At 47.3% G+C, this 14,406-nt stretch overlaps 1 protein-coding gene across 1 annotated transcript; it reads right to left on the bottom strand.

Moving 5' to 3' along the window:
• Window positions 1-2,022: 2,022 nt before the first annotated feature.
• LOC135388028 (zinc finger protein 564-like) lies at window positions 2,023-13,314 on the bottom strand. Its single transcript, XM_064617305.1, has 8 exons — window positions 13,262-13,314; window positions 12,584-12,763; window positions 10,418-10,573; window positions 8,216-8,725; window positions 5,692-5,811; window positions 5,040-5,555; window positions 3,168-3,287; window positions 2,023-2,987 (listed from the first exon to the last, which is right to left on the bottom strand). The coding sequence occupies exons 2-8, from the start codon at window positions 12,608-12,610 to the stop codon at window positions 2,481-2,483; spliced, it is 1,956 nt and encodes a 651-aa protein (XP_064473375.1). The 5' UTR covers window positions 12,611-12,763; window positions 13,262-13,314; the 3' UTR covers window positions 2,023-2,480.
• Window positions 13,315-14,406: the final 1,092 nt, after the last annotated feature.

Genomic DNA, 14,406 nt, shown 5'->3' with positions numbered 1-14,406 from the left:
CAGACGAAAGGTCCCCAGACAAGATGTCCCCGGACGATATGTCTCCGGACAAAATGTCCCCGAAAATGTCCCCGGCTGCAGTCCCTCACTACAATTCCTGCTACATTGTCGTTTGCACTTCTCCCTTTTTCTACAACAAATAGATAATTCCTATGATGATTTGCGACTTGGTGACGTCAGTTGATTTACCAGGTTGGAGCAGTGACCTGAGGATTAGTAGTGACACGCATGGAAGCTGAAATGCGGGGACTTATTTTCCAGCAGGATCTCCTCATCGCATTCTCCCGGGAGGTATTCTACAGGGGACCTACTTTTCGGTCCCTCAAGGGAACTAATTGCCACCTTGTCCCAAGCCATGCTGCCCGTTAGAGATGGTACATGTGCTGACTTCTCTCAATGACATTTAATTGCCTCCCTTACCCTTTCCTTGCTTGATTGCCTCCCAGTTTGGTGGAATGCTGCTCTGTGGCCCGAGAAGCTGGCCTGGGACGAATCATATCCACCGCATAGCATGCTGGCGCGCAAAGACGCAACTGAATCCCTCTGCGAGAAAACGGCCCAGGATGCACTGTCTCCACGGGGTAGCATGCCGCCGAACAAGACGATTAAACTCCCTTGAGAGAGATGTCGGCCCAGGACGCACAATCTTCACGAGGCATCATGCTACCGAACAAGGAGGCAAATAAATCCCTTTGAGTGAAGTCGGTCCAGGACACACACTATATCCACGGGGCAGCATGAAAACAGAGATATATGGTCACGCAAGTTAGAAACGGCTATGTAACAAGAACTCAAATTTTAACTTTCATTTCGCAGTCAGCTGGGGACATTTTATCTTGGGATATTTTCGTGGACATTTCGTCCGGAGACGTTTTGTCCGGGAACATTTTGTCCTGCACCCGACCAACTCACAGACACTCACGGACCGCTGTGTGTGATGTCGTACTGGGCCGAGCAGAGTGGCCAGACGGACAAGTCTGTGCACCGCAGCTCGAGTAGGCGTCGTCTCAGCGTGGTTCTTGAGGTGTCGACTCTAGGGGTGTCTATAGGGGGTTCGACTCGCAAGCAAGATGGGGGAGAGGATATATATTTATTAGACAAAAGGAAAAAGAAGGGGAAGGAAATGCTAGATGGGGGTCACTGTTTACCGTGCGGCAACACAAGTGTCTGTAGCAAAACTTCCGCTTCTGGGCGAACGTCATATGCCACGTGTGAAGGTCGCTCTGCCCCATGCTGTGCCCGCACGGCCGTGCTGGCCGCTGGGGATCCTTCTCGCTGCCGGGAGATATGCAACGTGGACATGTGCACGTAGTTCCATAAGGTAAATGCGTTTTGCACGTAGTACTGCATAGCCTTGTTGGATGGACATGAGATGAGTTTGTGTAAAACCGACAAAGGTTCGCTCCACTGGGTGCACTCAGGTGGTTCTTCCTGTCGAGCGAAACTGGAAAGTGTCTGAAGTTTCACCGCTTCCCCGGGCCAGAGCGAGTAATACATAGCACTGGCACTGCCCCGGCTAAAATAGGGAAGCCAATCGGCGACAGCGCTGGGTATCTGGCACTCAAAATAATTCATACGGCAGGGAAAGCTTTTGTTCGTTTGTTAAACCAAGCATAGCATTCGAGATTGCAAGAAGCGTCTCGTTCACTGGTACTTTCTTGGCAAGCAAGATGGGGGAGAGGATATATATTTATTAGACAAAAGGAAAAAGAAGGGCAAGGAAATGCTAGATGGGGGTCAGTGTTTGCCGTGCGGCAACACAAGTGTCTGTAGCAAAACTTCGGAAAAATTTGCGATCAACAACTACAAATCGCAAGAGGACTGTTCTGAACTCCCTGAACTTTCGTCTTCTGTCACGTTTCCTTAACACCCGGAAAACTGCGGCCTAATACAATTTAGACTAAGTGCGAACAGGCGTGAGCAAGCAGTTGTGCCTGTGGTGTGCGATTCAATTCGATGTGTGAATAAAATGTGTGTCGCTGGAAACAAAATAAAAGAACATGGCAAAAGAATAGACTGAGAGCAATATACATTAATGTATTCCATTTAATGAAAGAGTTTCTCTGCATCTCTTCTTGTTAATATCTGTATCTCCAAATTCCGAAGAAAGTACAACAAGAATAAGTGATAGCCTTACATCAGGAGTCATTGTCGTTGTGCGTCTGCATTGCAAACCATTATGCGTAATTTGAAATGGGTGTTCTCGTATTTTCTGAGGAGTTCAACTATTCCTATCTTCTTCTCGTTTTATTAGCAGGTAGAATGTAACACGAGAGAGAGAGGGAGACAAGAGGGGGAGGCAAGAAAGAAGACAAGAGAATACAAAACGAGAGAGAGGAGGAGGTTCAAAGCAGGAAAGAGAGAAATGGAGAAGAAATAATGATCGCGTTCTAAACATGCACATACAAAACAACAACAACAACAACAGAGCTCCCAGCTCCGAGCAGCAGTGTACTGATAAGCATAACCTGTGCACGCCTCTAGGGTTTCTCATTGTGAGAAGCAAGTGTCCTACGCTCATGCACATTGGTGATATGGTTTTTCAGGCGTGAGGCCAAGACGAAGCGGGAACTGCACTGGTGGCATGCATGCGCTTTCTCGTCCGTATGCCGATAATAGTGAAGTAAGAGTTGGTCCTGTCTCAGGAGCTTGAAGCAGACTTCACACCGCTCTTTTTGATGAATTAGGGAATGTTTTAACTCATGAATACGTATGTCATGACGGCCGTGGGTAGTCTTGAAGTCGCAGTGGTTACATTTATAAACCTGGGCCAGCGTAGTGTGGACTGTCCTAAAGTGCGTGAGGAAACTCAAGCTTGTCTTCAGGGCACGCGGACACTTTGGACACTTGAAGATGCGAGCATCTGCGTGACTCGCATAATGCAAGCGAAGTTCGGCCATGCTTCCTTGGATTTTACCACAGACGAGGCACTGGATGGTCCCGTCCGGCAAGCGGCAATCGGTCAGCAATCTGGAGTCGTGAGGAACCTGCAGAGATACGAAAGCCCATTAAGTTGCTGTCTGTAAATCCACCTACAATTACACCACTCGATTTAATTGTGGAACATTGTTGATCATATTTTTTTACGTTAATAATATTTTATCATATTACTCTAAATGTTCCAACTCTATAACTGCTCCTTGGAAAGTGTCGCCAGTACCACGTACAGGATTGTGTGTTGCCATGTGCACCCGCAGTAATTGCCACAGGGGGAATTTTTCGCCGCAGACGATGCACTGATTATTCAAACCTGGTAAACCGTCGTCCGTAAAATCCTCTCTGCGTATCTGCAAAACGGTGAAGTGACATTTCCAATGTAGTACGCTATGCACTGATATACTCCATATGCGTGCCCTATAGCTCCGAAGAGAAAGAATGAAGAGAAATAAGCAACAGTTGCAATGAAAGATAATTTAGATATTTATAGACGTCAAAACACTTTCGTTAAACTTTCCATTGAATGGGAAATCGTCTACTTGAGTTTCAGGAGCATCGAGAGGGGTAATAGACAGGTTGAACATCGGGACAAGAACCAACGACGACTCAAAACCAGCTAATGAACTCGTTATCGCTTCTTCCACATTTTCTATGTTTAATAAAGTGTTCATTTGTTCATTTGCTGGTTTTGAATCGTCGTTGTCGGTTCTTGGCCCTTGTCTTGCCTTTCAAGTCCTCCCCCCCCCCCCCCCCCCCACGCCGCTCCTCGGACCCAAGGAGATGTTTTTCCGTTCAATCGTATACACTAGAGTCACTAAATAGGGAGCAGAGTAGTGACACTGAGCCACGCCGGCGAACGAGCCCGCCATCTTGGATCCGGCGCGGCTGCGTCGCCTAGCAATGGGACGCCAATCTTCCCCCTCTCCGCCGGAGAATAGCGCGCAGTCGTACGTGCCAGCTCGCAACCGAGGAAACCGGTTTCGGAAGGAGGGGACTCAACATGGGGACGGCGTGTTCTTGGAAGGAGAATGCACGTGACACGATCGGGCCAATCGCGAACACCGAACGGCGGCTCCAGCGCGGAAAAGGAATGCGATACTCTGTACCCTTATTTAGTGACTCTAGTATACACCAGCTTGCTTGCCTCCTCTACTTATGTTCATCGACGTTCCATCTTCAGCGACGACAATAGAAAACACCCGTCAAAAAGTGTCAGGTGCGCTGCAGCCATTGTCCTGAGTTCCCAGTGAACTCTACAGTGAACTACGGAGTTGAATTGCCGCTAACTGTTGCATTTTACGGGTTCCCTTTAGACACCAGGCTTTGTCAAGTGACGCAAGAGGGTCACGAATCACATTTTTCCCAAATCGGTGTTCCGCACCCGTGGATTTTTCGGCAGTCAAATATCCCTTGTAATGTTGAGTTATGAAGCATACTCTTGACTGGAGTAGTGTATTTTAACCCCGTACTTTCGAAATCAGGAAGAAACAAGTGGCATTCCCCTGGCAAATTTTCGAGTTCAATTAACAAAATTAACCTAATTAAGAAGGCACATTAATGAAAACCATTGGAGTAGGTGGCAAAAACGGTTATAAGCTTCTCCCAATTGATTCCAGATTTTTAGGATGCACAGCTATTTTTTAAAAAATCCGTGACACTCTCTCGTGGAACACCCTGTATAAATACGCCTAAAACGGTACTTAAATCTAAATCTAAATACATTCTTGTTGTCTGTATTTATATGCGTACTTTAAATACATGTATTTATATTTTAACTACTTTTTAAAAAACAATGTATTTAAATACTGCCCATCCCTAATGTGAACACACCGCGGTGGCGTTCATTGAGATACTTCTTGTGTCATAATGGTGACCACAGGGAGGATAGGCAAGGTTACCCCACGTGTGAACACTGAAACATTAAAAGGACTTTCCACAGCCATGCGACGGTGGAACGAGTCGTTCGAGAGGTCGAGAGGTCGAGTGTCTTGTACTCGGACATAAAATACCACACAAAGATAGTGTAGGTAGTTGTGAATCCACAGGGTCCAGATACAGCATGCATTGGACGTGTACAACGTAATTACTATGGCAAGTCTCACCCGTACTCGTCGTCTCTTGAGTCCCGTATGGCTAGAAGCACTTTTCTCGTCCTCATGCACAAGGCGGATATGGCGCTGTAGCTCTGTCGTGGTGACAAAGCCAAAGATGCACTGAGGGCACGCATATCGTTTCTCACCCGTATGTCGGTAATAGTGATCCAATAGCTTGTACTTTGAGATGAACTTGAAACAAGCCTCACATCGTTCTTTGTTTGTACCGGCATGTTTTGATTTATGCCTGCGTAAATTTTGCAAGTGCATAGTCATGTATTTGCACTGATTACATTTATAAGTCTGCGCGAACGCAGTGTGGGCCCTCCTAAAGTGCTCGATGAAAAGCAGGCTTGTCTTCTGAGCACATGGACACTTTGGACATGCGAAGATGCGATCATTTGTGTGACACGCGTAATGTCTGCGAAGTCGGGCCATGTCTCCTTGAAATTTGCCGCAGACAAGGCACTGGATGGTCCCGTCCGCCAAGCGGCACTTCTTCAACAGCCTCGAATCCTGGGGAGCCTGCAGAGGTAATGAGGCCCATTAAGTTGCTCTCTGTAAACCCCTCGAGAATTAGGCTGCTATATATATCCTTTGGACAGTGTTAATCCGGGGTTAACGTTGTTATTATTTGAAAGGTATCGACAGTCGTGCATACCGGATCGTGTGTTGCCATGTGTGTCCGCAGTAAATTCCACAAGGCAAATGTCTCGCCACAGACGACGCATCGATTATTCAATCCTGGTAGACCGCAGTCACCAACAGCCTCTGTATATGCCTGTAAAGTAAGGATGCAGCATTTCCATTGTAGATAATGTGAAAGGAGTACTCTCTGTCCCTGTTCCTTTGCCTCTCTGTTCCAGAGTATAGCCTCTGTCCATTACACATGATTGTAATGCTTGGACAGTGCAATCGCTAAAACGATTTTTACTTCATTTATTCTGCACTTTTCGAAATATGTAACTCTAAAGTAACTAGGTTACTGTAATGTAGTAACTGTAGTTGTAACTACAGATGCGTTTCAAAAAGGCAGGTTGCTATTTTATGTTACTTAATTGTGACGGCAAAATACATATTGGGTTCGAGGAAAGGAGGAAGTCACTGAAACGGTTAGCCAGCTGCAGGACTCGAACCCACATGTTCTCTGTTCCAGCTTCAGAACATCAATTTCCACCCTATACATACAGGGTGTTTAGTTTTATATACTTTTATATTTTATTTAAAAAGCCACGAGAGCAGAAAATATGTCGTTTTTTCCAGGCGGATACCGTCTCGAATTTAGTATGGAAGTAAGAGATGATTAATTTCCTGCAATTCATTAATTAACTTCTTAATTAGGTAGTTTCGGCAAAAGCGAGATAGCAGAATGAGAGACTATCCTGGTAGAAGGAAATTGTATATTTACCGAATCTTGAAACACGTACGTACTTAAGTTGAAATATCCATCACCAAATTTTAATATGCAAATGAACCGAAACCAAAACCGCGGCGATCGGAAACGTAGCAGCACACGGGTCATTTTTTATCAGAGGGCCACGTGATTGGGAGCGACAACTACTACTGATTACTGGGCAGTTTCATCGCCGGGAGCGATACTCTACCCCATTGCTGGTGATGATGCGGGGAATGAAATAATGAGCCCCTTCACAATAAGGATCCAAGTCCTGGCTATATGACTGGCTGTGTGACATGGCGAAGTACACTCTTAAAAATGAACTTCACCGCATAGCACGCTCCTAGCCAACCATCATCTCGAATGACATCGTAATCTGCCCTGATTTGTTGAAAACGGGAGGCGTACGCCTTTTTGTGACACTTATGCTGTTCATAATTGTCACAAAAAAGGCGTACGCCTCCCGTTTTCAACAAATCAGGGCAGATAACGATATCATTCGAGATGACGGTTGGCTAGGAACGTGCTATGCGGTGAAGTTCATTTTTAAGAGTGTATGACTGTAGTAGGTGCAGACCTCCGCTTTCAGGCCGAGATAAGCCTTTGTCGATGTTCCCTTAGAAGTCGGCCCAGGACGCACGTTCCAGCTGGATCGTTATGGGCGTGACCAGCTCCGGTGGCGCAGCGGTAACGCGTGCGCTTGGAGACTGGGAGGTCCGCGGTTCGAATCCGCGGGCCGGCTGTGCCGTCTGGGGTTTTTCCTGGGTTTCCCTCAGATGTGTAATAGGCGTATGCCGGCACAGTTCCCCTGAAGTCGGCCCATGGACGCAGCTATCCACTTCACCCTCTCCTCCTCTCCACCACCCTTCCCTTCCCGAGAAACATGCCGCCTAATCAGGCAGGCAGACCTCTCGGTTCCTCCCAACGACACTCCTCCTCCTCCTCCTCCTCGTTATGGGCGTGACGTTGCGCACGTCTGCGATGCCAACAAGGGCGAGCTCTTTCACAAGCACCGCCACCGCCACGTCGGTGGAGACGATGCGCTCTTGGAGACACACTTTTTCGGTGCTCCGACTCATTTGCATACCGAAATTCAGGAATCGATATTTCAATGCACGCGCTGTATCGTGCCTCTCATCTTTCCCCAATAGCAATGGGGTAGCATTCTGCTCAATGAGCGGAAGTCATCCCCATATCATCGTCATCATTTCTCTCTCTCTCTCGCTCTCTGTTTCGTGGGTCTTAAAAGGATTGAATGGCTTTCAATGAGAATTGTCTTCTGTTCTCCTATCTCGCTTTCACCGAGAGTTCCGGAAGGAGCTTATTAATGAATTTTATGCAATTAGTCATCATGTAGTTCGTGTAGTCATCATGTAGGGGCAGTGTCATATTGTCCTCCAGAGGGTGTCCGCATAGCAGTACAACTCGACTGCAAGCAGGACATCTGTGCCGCTTTGATAGCTTTTTAAATTAACATCCTCTAAAGGTTAGCGCCGCGAAGAAACTGTGGCGATGAGCGGCGTACAAACGAGGACAGATGGAGAGAGGACAGCAGGAAGGGGTAGGGGACGGGGGGTTAGTATGCGTTTTGGGCCGGCTTCAGGGGGAACTGTGGCGACATTTGTGTGGAAAGTCTTCGGAAAACGCAGGGAAAAACCTTACAGCCGGTGACAGGATTCGAACCCGGATCACCTCCCAGTCTCGGCGTGGAAAGCGATCATCTTAACCACTATGTCACGGGAGCTGGTGTATAGCACATGTACGACATCATTATACTGGCAAGTCTTACCTGTGCTCGACGTGTCTTGGGTCCCGTACGGTCAGACACGCGTTTTTTGCTCCCATGTACTTCTCGAACATGGTGGTTTAGTCTTGCGGCTGTGACAAAGCCGGAGTCGCACTGTCGGCACGGATGGGGTTTCTCGCCCGTATGTTGGTAATAGTGAAGTACAAGTACACGCTTTTCGAAGAACTTCAAGCAAGCCTCACAGCGTTCTTTAGAGGTGATCCCGGAATGTTTTAGTTCGTGGCTACGAAAAACTTTGTAGCAGTCAGTCACGAAGTTGCACTGACCGCATTTGTATCTCGGAACGTGGACAGTCCTGAAGTGGTGAACGACAGCTCGGCTTGTCTTGTAGGTGCGTGGACACTTTGGACAACCGAAGATCTGAGCATGCACGTGGCTGGAGTAGTGGCGGCGAAGACCGATCATGCTTCTCTGGAGCTTGCTGCAGATACGACACCGTATGGTGCCGTTCGCCAAGCGACAGCGCCGGAACCACTTCGTATCATGGGGAACCTGCGGAGATAAGATAAGGCACATTCAGTAAATGCATCACCGATAATGAGATTACATATGTGTGCTCATGTATAGTTTGTAGTTTTTACAGCGTCAGCTCTCAGCTGCATAGTGAAGACTTCGCCGAGATCGCGTCGTCGCCGTCGTCGGCATTCGCATGCACGCGCGCTTAGCGCTGGGAGAAAGGAGGAGAACTCCGCCAGTTTACAGCCGCTATCGATGGAAAGTGACATAAAAGCAAGAGTATACATCAGTTTTACAGCGCCACCTGTGCCGTGCAGCTCCTCAAAGGGCTCGTGGTGGCTGCGTGCTACTTCTCGCTTCGCGCCGCGTCAGAACGCATCCGTGACTTTATCGTGTCTGTAGTCGCGCATTACTGCACGCACAAGCTTCTCGTCGTCGAAGACTTCAATGTGGACGGCTCTGGCGCCTCGGGAACGCGAGGGCAGCAACGGGCAATTGACCTTTTTTTCTTCTTTTTTTTTTTTTTTACAATGGCCTATGCGCATGCGTATGACCTTGAGGCGCCGGAGACGATTATCTTCGTTTTCACTAGATGGCGCACTAAGGGGCCGACAGAAGCGGGGACCAGTGGGGAGAGTGCACGAATGGCGCGACCTTGTTGGACCCACTCCGGACCGGTTTTGGTCCTTTGTGCTATCCACGTGGATTTGTTTTGACGCGCGTCTAGCATGGTTCGTTGGACAGCCGCTAGGATACGACGCGTATGTGAATGAGGTCCAGCCGAGTTCGGTCTTCTTACTCCAAAGGCCAACAGAGGGAGTAGAGAGGAAAATTAAAAAAAAATCTGATTAAGAAGTCTGATAAGAAGAATAATAGCGCGAAAGGTTTTGTTGTGTGCAATTTCTTTCGCAGAAAAGAAAAAAAGAAGAAACTCGCATAAGCGTGGCTCCGCGCGTTCACCCTTAACTCGCCACTTCTGGTATAACGAGGAGGAGATCGGATGATGCCGCATCACCGGTGACGTTAAAGGGGCAACCCGTTTTGGTTCGCTGGTCAGGTGCGGTCAGCGCCCTGTCCTTTTGCCGCCGTAAACCAGTTTTGCCAGTTTCCCCTGATAAGTGGGGATAGAAGGAGAGGAAGAAGGAAGGAGAAGAAGGGCAGGGAGGCAGTAAGCAGGCCTTCTGAATCTACACGGTTCACGAACTTCACCACATAGCAGGCTGTTAGCCAACCACCATAGCGAATGATATCATTCTGTGTCATGATTTGTTCAAAACAGGGCTGGAACCTATCTGAGACAAGCATAATGCGTCCCAGGTAGGCGCCTCCTCCCATTTTCAGCAAATAAGGACACAGAATGATATCATTCGGAATGACGGTTGGCTAGGAGCGTGCTATGTGGTGAAGTTGTGTTTTAACAGTGTAGGTGGCATTGGTTCGTTTTGGTGGTAACAAGTGGCGCCAAGGTGGCGTTGGTCTCAGTTGGTCTAACGCGCGTTGCGCGCTGCTGTCCGGAAAAGTTGAGCTCTTGCACGTCCGTGCGTGGGAGCTCGCCGTTAGATCGTTGTCATGGTAACTGACGGATACATATGCCAACGGAACGGTTGCCTGTGCGTCAAAACGCATCAGTGAGGGCTAGCCTCTACGTGAATACGGACCTAATACGAACCTTTCCTGCGCAAACCGCATGTCTGCAAATACAAGTGCATTCACACTTGAGAAGCTTACCGGGTCGTGTGATGTCATGTGCTTCCGGAGTTGAGTCCAAGATTTGAAGACAGCACCGCAAACAATGCAACTGTTTCCAAAACCAGATAGTAATGCATTATCTGACTCGTTATCAGTAGCACTTGCTCTGGAGACCACAGCAGGTGTCCTAGATGTCTGTAAGGGACAATTATTGGTAACTTTACACTAACGTCACGAGGAAGCCAATGACAACAATAAACTAAATACCGGCTTGTCACAACAGGCAACAAAAATTTACTTGTAACGCTTCGACGTCTTGCGAGCATCCTCATCGGGCCAGGAAAAACAAAAACCGGAAAACAGACTTGTTGTGCTTTAGCACTTCCGCGGGGACTCCTCTGACTGCCGCAAGCCACTGCTACAAGCGCGCGTCACTATCAGCATGAAAGAGCACGATTCTATATAGAAATTTCCATACTCACAACTCACGTTAGGTGCCAAAGTTTCTACATCCTCAAAGTTAACTTAATGCAGATTGCCTGGTTCCCGGCCACAACCAGCACACCACCACTCTGTCCTCAAGGCTCGCATCACCTTGCAGGACACCACAGGACTTCGATCCTTATTGTGAAGGGGCTCGTTATTTTATGCCCTGTATTACCACCAGCAATGGGGGTAGAGTATTGCCCCCGGCCATCATCCCGTAATAAAGGTGTTGTTTTTAATCGCATGTTTTGAGAATGCGTTCAACCAGTGAAGATGCTGACAATTAATTGGTACGTAAACATAAAGGGGTACGCCATTTCTAGAATCCTGGCACATTCTTAGGGATAATAGTGCTTGCTTGCTTGCAATAGTCAAAGAGGGGGGGGGGATATGTTTATTAAGAAATAAGAAAGGAAAGGTCAGCCAGACGGAGGTCGGCTAGCTTGCTATTAAAAATGAAAAATGGGGGAAGAAAAGGATAAGAAAAAGAAAGGAAAAAATAGTAACAGAGCTCCGGAAGCTGCATAAGCATAACAAAGACATAAGAGGCTGTTTTCTTCTTGTTTGTTTGTTTGTTTATCCTAGTCTGATGAGGATGCACGTGCATAAGGGCGCCTACACGTTATAGCTAGGGTGAAGTGGGGGCAGCCCAGAGACACACTTTTTTGCTCTCAGGGACGCGTCGTCCAGAGACGCGTTGCTCCAAGAGCTTGAAACTTTACTGCCTGGGCCTGGCCTCATCCCGCGCATCGAGGAACCGTTGCTTCATCGGCTGCGGCTGAATGTTGCACGAACACTTCTCCTCCTATATTTAAGATGAATCAGCACCCAGCACCTCTTTGCCCAACGTGCAACGTAGAAGCCGATGTGCCACACATCCTCATTGCCTGCCAGCGGTACGAAGATCACCGATCTAGTCTCCGGCGCCGCCTTGCTCATCTAAAGGCTACCGAGAGCTTTCCCTCGCGGTGCTACTTGGCCCTACCCAGCACGCTGAAGTCACGTTTGCGCTGACACGATTCCTTCGGGAATCTAAACTCCTGGGCATTCTCTGATGCGTCCTATGCGCAACGATTAGTGAAGGAGCTGTTTCTTCGGTATTTTTTTCACAATTTTCTGTATCCCAGCTGTTTGTATCTTCTTTTGTTTGCTTGAAAGCTTTAGGGAATAGCAAGCCCACATCGTGGCTAACCTTTCCCTTCTCTTTTCTTTTACTTTGCATTAAACATATCCCCCCCCCCCCCTAATTTGTGGCTCCGCGTGTCCGCAATATTGCACCTGACAATTCTCGAGATTCGTGCATGCGTTAAAGAGAAAAAAATCCGTTATTTCTGCCTGGAATGTAAAGACCGGCAAAAACGGCACTATTTGTTGAAGTACCTTTTTCTCAATGGAATATTCATTTCACTTGCTTACGAAATGTCCTTTTTCTTAACATCTGTGCAGCAGCGTTCCGCAGGCTTATTCTGTCAATGTAAGCCCACGATGCATTTCTTTATTCGTTCATCTATATAGATGCAAAATATGGGCACTCTTGGTTATCCGGTGTTCAACAGAAAAAATAATCCGCCCGATATATGCACCGTGAAGACGCGACTATTTGATGTAATTTAAATCTGCTGTAATTCTGCTGTAACGATTATTAGGTGGCTCTATGTTTGCCTCACAGAGATTCCTTTTTTGCATATAGCCGTTGAACTATATTGAGAAGCAACCTACCTCCAGACAGGCAACGCTGTGCTCCATCAGTTGATCATTACTTTCGAAATCCGAATTGTAGCAGATGCATCGGTGGACGCCTGCGAGGTCTTGCAGCACTTCAGCTGCCGCGTCTGTAGTTTCAGCTTCGACTTCTGAAGTGGTAGTCGAGGCGTCTATGTTCTCAGTCGTGGTTATCACCTGATGACAGGAAGAACGAGGAATGGAAACGCTCATGAACTGTAATCTGAGCCACCGAAGATAGGAACAGAACACGCATTCGCCACTATCTACGGAGAACGAACAAAAGTAGCAGCTAGGGCTATGGCCTTGTGTTGTCGGGTTTTATGACATTTGAAAATCGGGGAGGAAGTAAAAATCAGGTTTTATTTCAGAAGCCGTAAGACATCAGGGTAAAATCGGGATATATTGGGTGGAAAAACAAATTTTCTGGTAAGAAAATCGTTCTGGCATTTTAGATAACATGAGATGCGGAACAGCTGTGCTGAATGTCCAAAGCTTTTCATTGTCCAGCGGCAGAATCGGTGACTGCACTGGCACTTTGTGATTTTGGGGGGTTTTCGGGATTTACACAAAGTGACGACGATGCAGATAGGGGGTAAAAAGGGCATGGTGGAAGGAAGGTGGAAGATAAGAAAGGATGAAAAAAAAGAGCGAGGCAAGCTAGCTGGTGTATACCTGAAAATGACGTGATTTCCCTGAGGTTGAGGCAACACAAGAAGACAGGCAGACACTATACGATGTGGACAGAGCAGCATCAATTAAAAACATTAGTGAACATTAGCAAATGATACTTTTTAGTGGAGAGATCTCCGTTGGATACGAGGTATAAATTAAGCTGCGTTGCTTGTTTTGGGGTGCACAGTGGCGCGCGGAAATCTGCCGAAGAGCACACTTAGACTAACCTTGACCTCGAAATACCAACTCCGGACTTGTACTAACTTCATACTAAACTAATCAACGTGCTATTTCCTCATGACCGACCTGCTACGCCTACCGGCTGCTAAAACTTAACTTTCGCTCGGTAAAGCGACTTCGGAAACCCCTGAATTTGAGTGACTAGACAGCAGCGTTTCTAAACACGGCATCCATCATATTACGAAGCAATCGAGCCCTCTCCTTGATCTTCCCGTGAATTTCAAGATCGGGGATCTCGCAACCGGGAATACCGAGGTCCTCCTCTGGTTTTGAGTCTGTGCTGTCTACTTAGTAGAGTTTGTCTGTTTTGCTGTGTCGATTGAAACGCGAGGAAACCATGTCTTTACAGTGTATACATTTGATTTGGAAGAGACAGCGCTTCGGGTCGAAATTTGAACGCAGAATTCCGTATTCGATTCGGATATATAGAGTCGCACTTACAACTATATGCTGCGTTGTGCGAAAAAAATCACATGGCCTATGGACATAGGGTGCGCCATTAAAAACTGACCAGAATTTTTTATAAAAAGAAGCTATGAGAGCAGCATAGATGTTGATTTTGCAGTTGAGCTCTACGGCCAGGCGAACATCCTCTGGAAGACAATATGTAACTACCAGATGACTAATTACCTGAAATTCATTAATTAATTTTGTAATTAGAGAATTTCGGGTAAAAACGAGATAGCAGATTGAGAGACTATCCCCGTTGAACACCTATCCACGTTTAAAAAATCCTGAAACACGCACGTGCGCTCCAAATCACGTGGCCCTCTGTGACGTCAGAGGGCCACGTGATTTGGAGCGCTGAACTCTCCGCGTTCCCGGTCGCCGCTGTTTCCTTTTTGGCTCATTTGCATCGTAGCTATTCTGTGTCAAGACCGCGGATAAACTATCTAACCCCCCCC

This window comes from Ornithodoros turicata, chromosome 3 (assembly GCF_037126465.1).
Source record: "Ornithodoros turicata isolate Travis chromosome 3, ASM3712646v1, whole genome shotgun sequence".
NCBI classification, from domain to species: Eukaryota; Metazoa; Arthropoda; class Arachnida; order Ixodida; family Argasidae; genus Ornithodoros; species Ornithodoros turicata.
The sequence above is the reverse complement of the archived record's forward strand: the minus strand, read 5'-3'. Positions and strand labels throughout refer to the sequence as shown.